A 14,503-nucleotide genomic window follows, 5' to 3' on the forward strand; every position below is an offset into this window, starting at 1 on the left:
ACAACTCAAAAGCCACAGAAGCTTTGAAGCTGAAAGCTGATGATATTATCATAAAAGTCTGCTCTTCCTCCTCTTTTATTTATTTATATATTTATGCCTATCAGTTTAACAAAAAAGAAGACTCAAGAAAGCTATGAAGTGTTTTCAAAATTTCCTGAAATTAAATATGCCTGATGTGCTAGATAAGCTGAATCTGATTATGCAGCTTTTGTGGATAATATGCTATTAATTATGCTGTTCTATTATTTAATATTAATGTAGCATCGATATTCATGTAGCATCATGTAGCATTTATCACAGCGTGACAAATGTACATAATACAAAATATATTTCCTTTCCAAAGGGTTTACAATACACATTAGTGCTACATGAATTACCCACTATAGGACTGAGGCTGAAAATTAGATTTCCATAGCATTTTCTTCCCGTCCTAATGAAATGTCTAAATGACATTCCCCCCTTGTCCATTTTATCCTCACAATAACCCTGTGAGGTAGTTTAGGCTAAGAGAGATGGCCCAAGGTCACCCAAGAAGCCCCAAGAAAGAATGGGGATTTGAACCCGGGTTGCCCAGTTCCTAATCTGACACCAAAACCACTACAGCAGTTGTGAGTTTTACCATACCCACTCCCTATCCCTGGATAATCAATTGAGGACACGATGTCATAGCTGAAAGCCTCTAGCTGTTACAACAGGAAGGGAGAGAATTTGGCATTCTGTCGTCATTTTCAGCAAATGAGATGAGATGGGACATAGAGCAGTGAGTATGGGTAGAAAAGATGCAGCTGGCTCTGGAGGAACATGTAAGGCAGTAATTAGTCACTACCTTCCATACTCCACCATTGTGGTTAGGAATTTGTCAATGCAGAGAATGGGGATGGGAGCATCAAGGGAGGGGAAGTATAATGTTAAGTTAGATCACCACGACAAGCAATGCAATAGAATTCCCCCCAATCTCTATGGTAAATATATGAAGATACCATACATAAAGTTACTGCGAGCAGAAGAAGATAATTCTGAATGCTTTGACTCAGAAAAGCAGCTTAATCTGTTCATAAATGTATGATATCTTGATAAAGACAATGTAATCAAAATGTCAACTTCTTGTAACTGCTGGTACCATGGAACAATATGGAACAAGCTATTTTCAGACATCCTGTTACACTTAAGCAAAATCTACTTACCCCGAGTCCTCCACAGGGCAGCAACGAAAAGAGCTTTTGAGGCACACTTCCTGTGTATTGCAAAGAGAAGAAAACAGTAAGCATTAAGGGGGGAAGTGCTTGTTCCAATAATTTAGTCACAATCATTTTCAATAATTATTCAACAAGTAATAAATTCAGTTCTTAAATCCTCACCAGCAGTAGGAAGTAGGAGAAAGTCTAGAATTGCATACAAAACCCATAGAAAGTTTTAGACCAGAGACATAATAGGTACAAAAAAGCAGTTGGATCCAAGCAGCTTTTTCACTCGGTTTTACTTAAGTCCCCTCACTGCTTGCACCTGCAGCCTCCCAATGGGTTGAAATAACACCAGTCCCTACAGCCCCTTGGTCATTTTGGCTGCTGAAAATGGCTCCGGGTGGCGGGGAGGGGGGAACCAGCAGCCCTTTCTCTCCCTGCGCTCCTCTCCCAATCAGAAATGGACCCATTGGTGCTTTTTACACAGGATGGGTACGAGTTCAAGAAAAAATGGAAGGGTAGAAGAGGAGGCGGAGTGACATTGTATGTGAGGAGAGGGTTTGATTGTCCACAAGTTCTGGAGAAGGTGGTTGACAGCCCGGTGGAAAGTATATGGGTGGAAATAAGGCGAGGAAGGACAAAAGGTATTGTTGTTGGAGTCTGTTGCAGACCACCTGACCAGGAAGAGGAAATGGATGCTGCCCTCCTTGAACAGATAGCTAGAGTATCCTGACATCAGAATCTTATAATTATGGGTGACTTCAACTTCCCTGATGTGTGCTGGCAGACAAGCTCAGCAAAGTGACAAGACTCATGCAACTTCCTGACCTACCTGGCCAATGACTTCCTTTTTCAAATGGTGGAGGAAGCTACAAGGGGCTCGGACATACTACACTTAATATTAACTAACAAGGAAGAATTAGTAGATGGGGTGAAGGTGGTGGGGACCTTAGGAGGAAGTGACCATGTCCTCCTTGAATTCCAGTTGCTGTGGGGCCCAAGGAAGTTGGTAGCCAGACTAATAGGTTAGAATTTCATAGGGTCGACCTCAATGATCTCAGAGGCTTGATGAGAGTCATTCCGTGGGGGAGTGTGCTGGAAGGGAAAGGAGCAAGTGAAGGGTGGGCTCTTCTCAAACATGAGCTTTTGCAAGCTCAAGCCCTCACTATTCCAGCAAGACGGAAACATGGTAAGGGCTCCAAGAAACTGATGTGGATGAACAGAGAGCTCCAGAATAAGCTAGGGAAGAAAAAGGAAATGTTCAGGAAATGGAGAGGACAGACCTCTAAAGAGGAATATATGAGGGTTACTAGGTACTGCAGATCAGCCATCAGAGAAGCCAAAGCTCAGTATGAGCTGGGTCTGGCCAGGGGGGCTTACTACAATAAGAAAAACTTCTACAGATATGTGAGAAGCAAACATATGGAAAAAGAGGCAATTGGACTGCTGTTGGGTGTGAAAGGAGAAACTCTGATAGAAGACAGAGAAAAAGCAGACAGGCTTAATGACTTTTTTGCCTCCGTTTTCTCCCTGAAGAACTTGAGCCCATCTAGAGATGGTAGTAGACAGGACAGGACACCTGGGTGGCTAGTTGACATTGACAGAGAGGTTGTGGAGAGTGACCTTTCTAGAGAACTTTCAGAGCCTTTGTCCATCAGCTTCAAGGCCTCCTGGAGGACTGGGGATGCGCCACAAGATTGGAGAAGAGCGAATGTTATCCCAACCTTTAAGAAAGAGAAGGATGACCTGGGAAACTACAGGGCGGTCAGTCTGACTTCTGTTGCTGGGAAGATATTAGAACAGATTTTAAAGGGATCTTTAAAATCTGTAAGCATCTGAAGGACTGCTTAGTGATCCAGGGAAGTCAACATGGTCAACATGGTTTTGTCCCCAACAGATCTTGTCAGACCAACCTGGTTTCCTTCTTTGATCAAGTGAAAAGCTTACTGGATCGTGGGAACTTTGTTGATGTGATTTACCTGGATTTCAGTAAAGCTTTTGATAAGGTTCCCCATGACATTCTAATGGGTAAACTGGAAGACAGCGGACTGGACTATAGGACAGTTCGGTGGATAGGAAACTGGTTAGAGGACCTCACCTAAAGAGTGGTGGTCAATGGCGTTGGAGGGAGGTGTCCAGTGGGGTACCACAGGGCTCAGTTTTGGGCTCAGTACTTTTGAATATTTTTATCAATTATCTGGATGAAGGGATAAACGGGCTACTCATTAAATTTGCTGATGATACCAAATTGGGAGGAGTGGCAAACATCCAAGAAGATAGAGTTAAAATTCAACAAGACCTGAATACTCCAGAGAAGTGGGCAGTTGTGAACAAGATGCAATTTAACATAGATAAGTGCACAGTATTACATCTGGGCCACAAAAATGTGAAGCACAAATATAGGATGGGGGATACACTTCTGGGTAGTAGTGTATGCAAAAGAGATCTTGGAGTAAGAGTGGACTGTAAATATGAGCAGTCGGTGTGATGCGGTGGCAAAAAAGGCAAACTCAGTCTTGGGTTGTATCAAAAGGGCCATTGCATCGCAGGAGGTCATAGTCCCTCTCTATACTGCCTTGGTCAGGCCGCACCTGGAGTACTGTGTGCAGTTCTGAAGGCCTCACTTCAAAAAGGATGTAGACAAAATTGAGAGGGTGCAGAAGAGAGAGACGAGAATGATCAGGGGTCTGGAGACTGAGCCCTATGAGGAAAGGCTGAGTGCCTTGGGAATGTTTAATCTGGAGAAGAGGAGATTGAGGGGGAACATGATTGCTCTCTTTAAATATTTGAAAAGCAGTCATTTGGAGGAGGGCAAGGAGCTGTTCCAGTTGGCAGCAGAGGATAGGACTCAAAGCAATGGGCTTAAATTACATGCAGAAAGGTACCGGCTGGATATTAGGAAAAACTTTTTCATGATCAGAGTAGTTCAAAGGTGGAATCAGCTGCCTAGGAAAGTGGTTAACTCTCCTTCACTAGCAGTTTTCAAGAAGAAACTGGATCAATATTTGTCAGGGATGCTTTAGGCTCATCCTGCATTGGACAGGGGGTTGGATTAGAAGGTTTGTATGGCTCCTTCCAACTCTGTGATTCTGTGAAGAATTGCCAGGGGGAATTGCAGTTACAATATGGCTGAAAGTCCCTATGGCAAACTTGTGAAAGAAATAACGTCTAGTTTGGCTCTCAGTTAAAGTATTCAGTATGACAGTTTAAGGCAAAGGGATCTAAGATCCTCCAGGACTACTTTCGATCTGTATAACATCCACTAATGGATTTACAAATCTTTTATCAATCACAAGAAAAATTAATTTTAACTTTTAAGAAATTGGCAACGCAGTAGGGTATTCCATCTTGTTTCAAAACTAGAGGTGGGCACAATCCAAAAAAAAAATTACTGATCAAGCTGATCATGGATCGGCGCTGGCAACGATCCCGAATTAACGATACACACCGATCATCTCCCGGTTCCGATCCATGGATCGTTGATCGTGGAGGCCAAAGCAGAGGGGCGCTGCTATTCCCAGCTATGTGGGAAGGTGGGAAGGTGGATGGTGGTGGTGGCTGCCGGGCCTGGTGTGCACAGGGAGGCGGCAACGAGCTGCTTCCCCTCAGGGGGTGGGGGGTCTGGTCGCTCGACGGCGGCATCCCCCATGTGCCTGCCTGCCAGGCCAAAAAGGAGCGTGCTGGCGTGAAATGAGCGGTGGGAGATGACAGCGGCCGCCAGGCCCAGCGGGCATGGGGAGACGGTAACAAGCCACCTCCCCTCAGGGGGCAGGGGGTCTGGCCACTCATCTGTGTTTGGCCATCAGAGCTGCCTCTCAGGGTTTGCAGGGATGAGATTGGAGTGCCCGTGGCTACAGAACACCCCCTTCCCCCTTCCTCCCCTGGGTGTCTTCTCCCAACTGGTGAGTGCTTTGCTGCTCCGTGGTTGGAAGGAAGCCCTGCTGATCAAGGAAAGCTGGGCTTCCATTCGGGTTTCCAGGGCGACAGAAGGAGGGCAAACACAGCTCAGGCATTCCCCTGGCTCCATTGCCAGGGGAATAGATTGCTGGCGCCTGTGTGTCTGGATTCCCAATCTGAGCCTGATCGCCCCGATCAAGCCCCCCCCCCTCCCCGAACGCTGGATCAATCACCGTGGACGGCACCGATCCGCCAGGTCCCGATCTTGCAATCGCCATTATTGTGGGTATTTTTCTATCGTAATGCTGATCATGCCCATCTCTATTCAAAACCCAATCTAACTCAAAATATCATTGCCTATTTCAGCGGTAGAATCTGTGCTACATCCTGGCCTTCTCATGCTTCAGTTGAAAGCTTACAGCTTGGAGTTCCCCTGCCAGTGTTTGTATGAGCATATATGGCATTGCTTGCAAGTTAATAGAAACTAGGAGAGGTTTAGGAGTCTACAGTGGTTTTCATTATCATCACTTAGGGCCAACAATAGCTGGTAAGAAAATGAAAAATGTGCCTTGAAGCTGTAATATATTCACATATATTATACAGATTCATGGTATGTCAGTTCTATTTTATATGAAACTTTTAGACATTCAGATGGCCTGACACACATATTTTGGCATTCATAAATTTGCCATCATTAAAAATGGTGGATTTCTTAGGAATATTTTGTTAGCAAGGTAGAAGAAAAGAATCTCTGAAAAGCAAGCAATTGTTCCAAATTGTTCTGAATATCTTAGCCTGCATATTATGAAAGCTTCCATCACAGGAAGAATAAGATGTAATGCTTCTTTGGAAGGGTAACATAATGAAATATAAATAACCCAATGACACGCTTCTCAAAGGTAGTGTCATAGTCCAAAAAAATATCTAGTGGTGGTGTTGCATTTCATTTATGAGAGAAGGTCCTTGCTTAAGTAAACGCTTAGCTACAACCACCGTGTTAAATCCCATCAACTTCAGAAGGATATAAACACATATTTAACCGCCTTCCCCTTTGTGCTGTTGCATTCCTAAATTTGGATGTGAATGTACAGTTTGTTAAACACCTGTAAAATCCATTTTCAGCAAGTCACTTTTAAAACCCCTCCTTCACCTGATTCCCCCCTTGTTGTTAATGCAACATAAAAGCTGAGTGTTTTCTTTAACCAAATAGCAGTGCTTTGTGAGATATAAATGCTATTTTACTGTCTGTAGTGTTCCATTAAATTCCCAGTGGAGTATCAAGGAAGCATCTGTGGTGTGTGTGTAAGGGCAGGGAGACGGCGAAAACCAAGGGGCTGTTATTTAATCCAACAATTTCCATTTAATTAAGACATGCTATTAACTTGTAAATACTTTCTGCCATTTAATACATGGTTGGTTTTGCTTAATAAAACTATAAAAGATCTAGGAATGTTTTCTATGCCTGTTGTAGAGATTCAGACACAGGTAAATTTAATTGCAGTGGTTAGTTTCCATTGGCTGTTATTCAAAGGTCACACAATCCTCAAGCCACTTACTGATGGCTACCAGTAATCAAGTTTTCTCCAGAGAGTTTTATTTTTAAAAAATTCTGAGACATCCTTTAGAAAGATGCTTACAGTAGACAGTATTGGACATTATCCATCCTTTACTGCATACATATCACCCAGTCAGAAGTTTCTCCATCAGGATTTTATGGGGGGCTAAACCTTGCATGCTCCATTCTTTCCCTGTCTGTCTTTTCCTATTTGTGAGATAAATCAGCCTTATTCTCACCAGGAAGTGTACAAAGGCTTTATCTCCTAGTTACCTTACTGGAGAAAATAATCCAGTGAAGTAACCAGGATTCAGACTTCTCTTCCTTCCTTCCAAGCTTTGGTCCCTGGGCTTTGCACTCTGCCCTTTCTTCCCAGATTCACTCTACCCTCATTTAGGGCCAGGATCCTCTTTTCTCATCCTCCTTCCCTCCTCCCCAGCCAAAGGCAGATGAGTTGGCTCGCAGGGAGCTTTCCTTCTGCTTAAAGATTACCGGTTCATCTCTCCAGCCTGAGTCCTGCCTTCCAGACCACGGCTGCATGCTCCTATGCCATGTTGCTGCTGGCTTTGCTCGCTCTCTGTTTCTGCCACTGTGCAACCTGCTTTCCTCTTTCTCCCATTTCTCTCTCCCTTCACAGATTTCCCTGGGCTTCCTTTTAAGCCCCAGTAGCTGAGGTTTTGGCATAGGTCATTTGGCCTCCTACACACCTCCCGACTGTCTTGGCTCTTCCCTGAGTCTTTGCATTTCCCTGTTTGCTCCTAATCTTGAAGAACAATGCTGGAAACAGCCTGGGCAGACTCTGCAGCAGGAAACCAGCTGGTCTGGTACGGATGAGTCCAGCCTCAAGAGGGTCTTTTAGCTCCCCCTTGCCCCTGCCTAGATGCTGTATGGGCGGGGGGAGGACTTCCAGAGCACCTGACCTTTACGGTCGATGGGAAGTCCACACATCACTCCCATAGATCCAATGCTTAACACCTTCTCAGTAGCTCATGCAGGCTGCTGAATTTCAGAGTAGATGGAACAGGTCCAATATTATCTAATATAACCATTTTTGAAAGAAAGATGACAATCTACCTGCTCATAGCTGTATGGGGAAAAATTGACAGCTGAAATCCAGTGATTTTACCAAACAAATCAATATGAACAGTGCAAATAGTACTCTTGATGCAGATCAAAGTAAACAGGATGTGTTGAAAGCAAAGACTATTGGTGATTCAGGATTTTTTAAAAAAGAAAATAGCTTTAAAGATGCAACTCACACCTGAGCCTGTCACAAAATAACAGTGGAGGGAGGCAAATCATTTCCTTCCCAGACTAATTTGGTTTGCTAAAGGGGCTAGAAAGCCAGGGAAGGATAACTGCGGCAATTTCCACATGGGTCTGTGTTAGATGCTTTAAGGAATTTGAGGGTGTGCAATACAGAGGCTCTTTGCCATGTGACTGGGGATGCCTTGAACGCCATCTAGAGAGAGATGAGACAACCGTAGGGTAAATAGATATTTAAATTTGACTCAGCAAAGCAAACTGGATAGAGTGATTGATAGCTATTGTATCTTGGAGCTGAAGTAACCTATTTCTTATCTGCATTTTAACAGCTATTGGGTAAAAAATCAATTGTTTTTCCAAATGTTTGGCTTTTTCAAAAGAGAAGTTTTCTAAAATATATTTATTAATTGAAATTAAAGTATGTTGAATCAAATTTATGTAGTACATTATGTTTTATGTAAGTTGTATGTTTCAGGTAACATTGACACAATAAAGAATATGCCCATTAGAATTCAAATCAATCAAATCATGTACAAACAATGATCCTTCCTTTTCCAGTATACATTGGGAAAGCAGTGTTCCAAATTTCTTTCAAGGTTAATTTTTTTTTTGCATGAATTGTGCAAATGTCCCTTGTGCAAATGTTAGTGCTAAGTCTAAAACAAAAGGGCAAATCAAGTTCTAGTACCCCTTATCACAGGATTTCCAACCCCATGAAATACATTTTAGAATAGATGCCAGCAGTTCACAAATGGCAGTTTGATAAACCTCTCCTCCTAATATAAGAATCCTTGCACATAAGCATAAAACATTCAGGTCATAATATGGATCAAAAATGATCTTGGAATCTACGTGCCTATCTACTCATTGCAATCTAAGCTGTAGCTATTAGTGCTGAGTCTCCCATCAAGAGTTAATGTCAAGAAAGATGATCTTAAAGCAAACAGGGAGAGACTTCTATTGCTGATTTCCAGCAAGTCCCTTTTCCTAATCTATGTTGGCTGCCACTGCAACATTCCCTTTACACAATGCAATGCATTTGGAAAAAAAGTATTTTTTTTAATACTGCTTGCCAAGTATTTTAAACTGACACCAGCTATGACTAATGACAGTGCTGGAATGTGCTGTTCTCAGTAGAATAGAGCCCTTTACAGACCTAGGATTTTCCTGGGGTCCAGCTTCTGTCTGTTCAGGGGGCTGGTGCCATACAGCAGTGAATGATGTTCAGAGTGAACCAGCTGTATTTCCTCCAGACTGGCTTTTCGACCTCGGATCCGCTGAAAGAAAGCAGCAGAGGTCTACAATATTCCACTGATAATATATGTGGGAGGGGGGAGAGGCAAATCCAGAATAACATTTAATAGGATTAATACGGGGCTACAGTTGCATCATACAGGAATGTGATACTGATTTGTTGAACACTAGCTTGAAAAAAGAAAACCACTGATGGTTTGTAACAAATGCATTGATTTCATGATAAATCATATACAATCAGACAAGACAATACTTTATATGTCATAAATAAATGCCGCCTCTTTTTGTTTGCTTTTATTTCAAACTGACAAAAGAATACAAAAAGCATCATAGTTCTTAATTATGCAGCTTCATAGTAGTTGCATTTCCTTGTGCCTTGAGAGCAGTTGATAATATTAGTAAACCAATAAAAATGGCCAACCTGCATTATGAGATGAGCCAGAAGTTACTTTCTAAAGCATTTATGTCTTGACAAAAGCAGGACACAGTGTGAGGCCTATATCCCCAAAGCTTAGCTGCAGACTGCTTCCTAGCCCAGTAAACTGTGTTGGTCTCAAATGAGCTTGAGAGGAGAACCACTGGGTGGAGAAGATTAGCTAAGATCACAGCCACTGATTCCACAGTAGACTGCCATCAAATTCCCTAGTATAGATTTAAGGGCCTCCTTCACAAAAGTCATTTCACTCTCTGTGAAGAACAAATGTACAGCCCCCCCCCAAGAGAAAATCAAAGGAGTCTGGATTCAAGTATTAAGAAAGTAGTTTTAGAACAGAGGCTAACCTTTATGGCTAGAACACCTGAGCAATGAAATAAGTTGCTTACAGAAGCTATTCTGCATCCATAGCTATCATGCTTTAAAAAGTTCTTTGTGGGGCCAGCTGGACCACGGAGGTAACTTAAACAGCTCAATTCAAAAGGTTCTTGACAATTCTGCAAAGAGTAGTATATGAATCAAGGAAGTTGCTGGTTGACTCCTTGTTCGAACTACCTCTCAGAATTCTTTATGACTTTCTGAAATTCTGGAGGACACTTTCAGAGCCAAACTCTTGAATTGGCCTATAAGGGAGCTACTGCAAGATGGACAGAATTCTACAAGTGCAACCTGAGTCCATGTATATAGCAGCAAGGATGAAAGGCAGACATTGGAGTAGAAGCTGAGGCTGCACCCTGGTTAGGAGTATGAGATGTAGGAGCTTTTAGGTTTGAGATGAAGAGTCGGATGGATGAAGTGGACTTGATTGCTATGTTCAATTGCTAATGAAAGCATTGTTGGGCTTAGTGTGAGGGGAAGGGCAGGGCACACACTACAAATTACAAGGCTGAATGCTGGGATTTATTGTTCTGGTTTGCTAGTCTAAACAAAGCCATGGTTCTTGCTTTGGGATATGAGTACCCTTGCATCCAACTCCCAACAAGTCAATGGACTGGGAAAATGTGGTATCACACCTTTTGTGAAGAAGCCACATTGCAGGAAGAAAACATGTAATTAAGGAGGTGGGTTGAGTTTTAATTTCTGCACGATATAAATGTGGCCTCACACCATACTGCCAATTTTTGAATAGCCATAGGTTATTGGCAAAACACATACTCTGCATGGAGAGAGTCCCAGATTCAGTCTGAAGCTTTGTTAGCAGGGCCATAAGGGCCACTCAGCTTGTTCCTGAACCATTTTAACTTCCCAACCCAACCCTGGTTTGGGTCTTTAAACATTTCACCCTCATCTATTAGCAGTGAAATTTAGGGATCTCTTTTTGCCTATTTGGTAGAAGTCAGTAAAAGTTTTTGATCGCATGGCATCAATGTTCCCCTTTAAAACTCACACAGAATTCCCTACTATAGCGACATCAATAAATATTTACTCTTTTCCTCATGACCATTTTTATTAAATTCTCCCTCCGTGTCACTTACGAGAAACCTTGCTGGAAAACAGTATTCTGAATGAATTGTGGGTGACAAAATCTTAAATGTTGTTTCTATTGCATGAGCCACAAAGAAACTACCATCAGAAAGATGTATAGATCCTCAATAGAATTCTAATTATAACATTAGTTGCTTTCAAAGACAAACACACACACGCAGAAGAAAAAGAGGCTATTTTCTGTGATGGTCAATATATCTAATGAACTGAATTTGGGCTCCCTTCCATGAATCAGTATTGGAATATATTTCCTAACACTTGGACCTAGTTGCAAAATGATCTCCAAAGGAAGTAGTGGAAGTCTCTATTTTATTTTACCAATTTAAAACTGGAACATGCAGCAGAATGGAAAATACACTTTAGGGTAGTATCCAAAGACAGTGAGTCCTAAACAACTTAATTTAATAATAGCTGATTTTCCCCCCTGAGAAGTTTTGCTAGACTTATTGAGATTCTTTCAGCCTCTTTTCAGTCATATTTCCTCAGATGAAAAAAACCCAAATTTATTTTGAACTTCTTTTATGTAAAATATAATTAAAACATGGGGATATGCAGAATCAGCTTATGAAACTTTGGTAGCCTTATTGACATTCTTTCCAGTACCCTGAGATTTCTTCCGATGTTTGTTGGGAAGAGGCATAAACTTCACTTTATGCAAAGTTTTTGTGGCAATTCTCATTTCAGTAAAACCTGCACTGAACTAATCATGCTTGGTATCATAGGCTAAATGAAACCGTGATGGAATCTTAAATAGCTAATTTTTCTGTAATCCTGTCTGATTGCATTCAGATATCATCATGATATACAGTGGTTTGTTTAAAGTGTGATTTGTGTAAAAACTTTGGATACTTTGCATGATCCTGGTTGTGCACAAATACTGATCTGCCTGGTGCTTGCCTCTTCTCTACCTTCCAATGAATAAAATACCCAATTCTCTATACTATCACCTCTGTGACCAGAAGGCTGCAATTCAACAACTTTTAGTTGTGAATTAGGACATCACAACAAACTCCATTAGTACAAACAGTGATTAATAAACCAACTACAACATCTAATTTAAACCCCTAATTATGCCCATCAACAAATCCTGGTTTCAGATTCACTGGATTTAGACTTCACAACTAACTGATCAAACCATGGTTCAATGTGATGTCTGAAAGCAGCCTCCCAGCCCTGATGAAAATTTGTGGCAGAGGAATTTGACCCACCTGGACGGCAGCACTGCAGCTTGGACAGGGGCTGTGTTTGCAGCCCCGGAAGAAGGAGAGGCAGTTGAGCATTTCCTAGGCATCCGAGGGCTTTGCTGGATGGGCGGAGCCTAGGGTTGCCAGGCCCCCTCGATCTCCCAGCGGGAGATTGGGGCCTGGCTCTTACCTGGAGAGGGGGGGTACACGCGCTCCTGCAAGCGTGATGACGTCAGTGACGTCACCACGCAGCCTGTTTGGGCATGAATCGGGCCCGTTGTGGGACCCTGTGGAGCACGGGAGCATTCCTGTGCTCTGCAGGGGCCCACAACGGGCCCAATCCGTGCCAAAACGGGCCCGATCCGTGCCGAAACGGACCCGATCCGCGCAAAAAGGGGTGTGGATTGGGCCCGTTTGGGCGCAGATCGGGCCCATTGTGGGCTCCTGCGGAGCGCAGGAATGCTCCCGCACTCTACAGGGGCCCTGATCCAGACCAAAACAGGCCTGATCCTGGCGGTTGCTGTGCGCGGGGGCGTGCAGCACCGCAGGGGGGGGCGAGCATGGAAGGTGCATGCCCCCCCGCCATCCAGGTAGAGAGGGGGGGTGACAGGGTGGGGGCAGGGGATCTCCCGCCCCCACCGGGGGTCTGGCAGCCCTAGCGGAGCCAAAGTCATATTTGCCTGCTCTGCTCTTCCCCAGCACACAGTTGTCTTTGTTGCTCAGCCTGAACAGAGCACACTTCAAGCTGGGCTTCTCTGAGGCTGGTTTTATTGAAGGCCCTCAGGTCTAGGCAGCAGTACCTGCATTGGAGAAGCTGTGCTATTCCCCTGCTTCCTACCAGCTCTGGCGCCAGGGTTACTGGCACCTGAGGCCATCCTCACGCGCGCTCCCGGACTGTGTGATGATGTCATCCCGTGATGACATCATCACACCGTGATGCTGGGGCCATTAGCCGGTGAGTGGCTGGGGTGGCACGAGGAGGCCGCCCGTGCTCCGCATGCAGCCCCAGCCACCTGCCATCCCTGGCCCGTGGCTGCTGCATCTGACCGGGGGGTGTGTGGCAGCGGCAGCAGCAGTGCAGGGCTGGCCGGCGGTGGCGCAGCACACGCCTCCACTCCCAGAATACCCCTCCGGCGCCCCCTCCAGCCCTGCGGTGCCCGTGGCCCCCGCCTCACCACCTCAACAGTGGTGCCGGCCCTGCTTGCTACCTTGAAACCCCCGGATGATAGCCAGGGCTCAGTGCCAGGTTCATTGGTTTCGCAGAGATTTTTCCCCCCTTATTTACATTTGGGGCTTGTTGTCTATCAGTCAGGAGGGCTAAAGCAGGGTGAGGCCCAGCCCCTGTAGGCTTCTGGTCTAATAGGCTCCTCTCCTCCCCTTTTTTTCACTCTTCTTCCAGTAGCACCAGCAACAGGCTTTTCTGTAGGCCACAGGGGTGAATTGAAACCATCTGAGGGGCGGATTGCTTCACATACTATTGCCATGGGCTCAACAGAGTGGATGCTGGTGGCCCCCTCTCTGTCTGGCCTTCCCCCTTCGCCCCGTTCACACTTTGGGTGCTTGGAAACTCATGCCCACCCCCGTTCACACTTTGAGGGCTTTGGAGGCTCATGCAGATAGGATGGCAGGCGTTTCAGCTTTAGCAGGCCTTGTTACTTGAGGGAGGCTAGAAATGGTAGTGTGGGCTGGTGGCCATCTTTTATTAGGGCAACTATGGAGGTGTGGTTATCAGTGCCCATTATGTGATGCCGGGGGCAGCCATCTTTGTTTAGGACATCTTATTAGGCAGCAGCCATTTTGTGTGGTGAGCAGCCATTTTGTGGGTTACCCCATAGGTGGCCAGTTCACTTCTGTACCCAGTTTAACCATGCTGCCCTAGAAAAGCCAAAGAAAGCCCAAATGCAAACAGCCAGCAAAGAGGCAAGCCCCTGAAAGTGCTGTGCTGATGCTGTCCTCCTCTGATAGGAGGAGTCCTTTAGTAGTAGAGTTGCCAACTCCAGGTGGTGGCTGGAAATCTCCAAGAATTACAACTGATCTCCAGGCTACTGGGCTCACTTCCCCTGGGGACAATGGCTGCTTTGGAGAGTGAACTCTGTGGTATTGTACCCTGCTGAGGTCTCTCCCTACCTAGGGCCACACCATCTCCAGGCTTCCCCCGCCCAAGTCTCCAGGAATTTCACAATTTGAAACTGGCAACCCTATCTAGTAGATGTGATATACCGGATTGCATTGCAGTCCATGTACAGTC

General features: G+C 44.6%; 1 protein-coding gene across 1 annotated transcript in view; it reads right to left on the reverse strand.

Annotated features, from left to right (window-relative positions):
* Positions 1–14,503, reverse strand: part of HDAC9 (histone deacetylase 9) — a 572,443-nt gene that overhangs the window by 175,325 nt on the left and 382,615 nt on the right. The window contains exons 15-16 of the mRNA XM_054990743.1: positions 9,056–9,176; positions 1,185–1,234 (exon numbers count right to left, since the gene is read on the reverse strand). Coding sequence (XP_054846718.1) covers positions 1,185–1,234; positions 9,056–9,176 — 171 coding nt within the window. The remainder of the gene's footprint in view (positions 1–1,184; positions 1,235–9,055; positions 9,177–14,503) is intronic.

The sequence above is a fragment of the Eublepharis macularius genome, chromosome 11 (assembly GCF_028583425.1).
Source record: "Eublepharis macularius isolate TG4126 chromosome 11, MPM_Emac_v1.0, whole genome shotgun sequence".
Classification (NCBI taxonomy): Eukaryota; Metazoa; Chordata; class Lepidosauria; order Squamata; family Eublepharidae; genus Eublepharis; species Eublepharis macularius.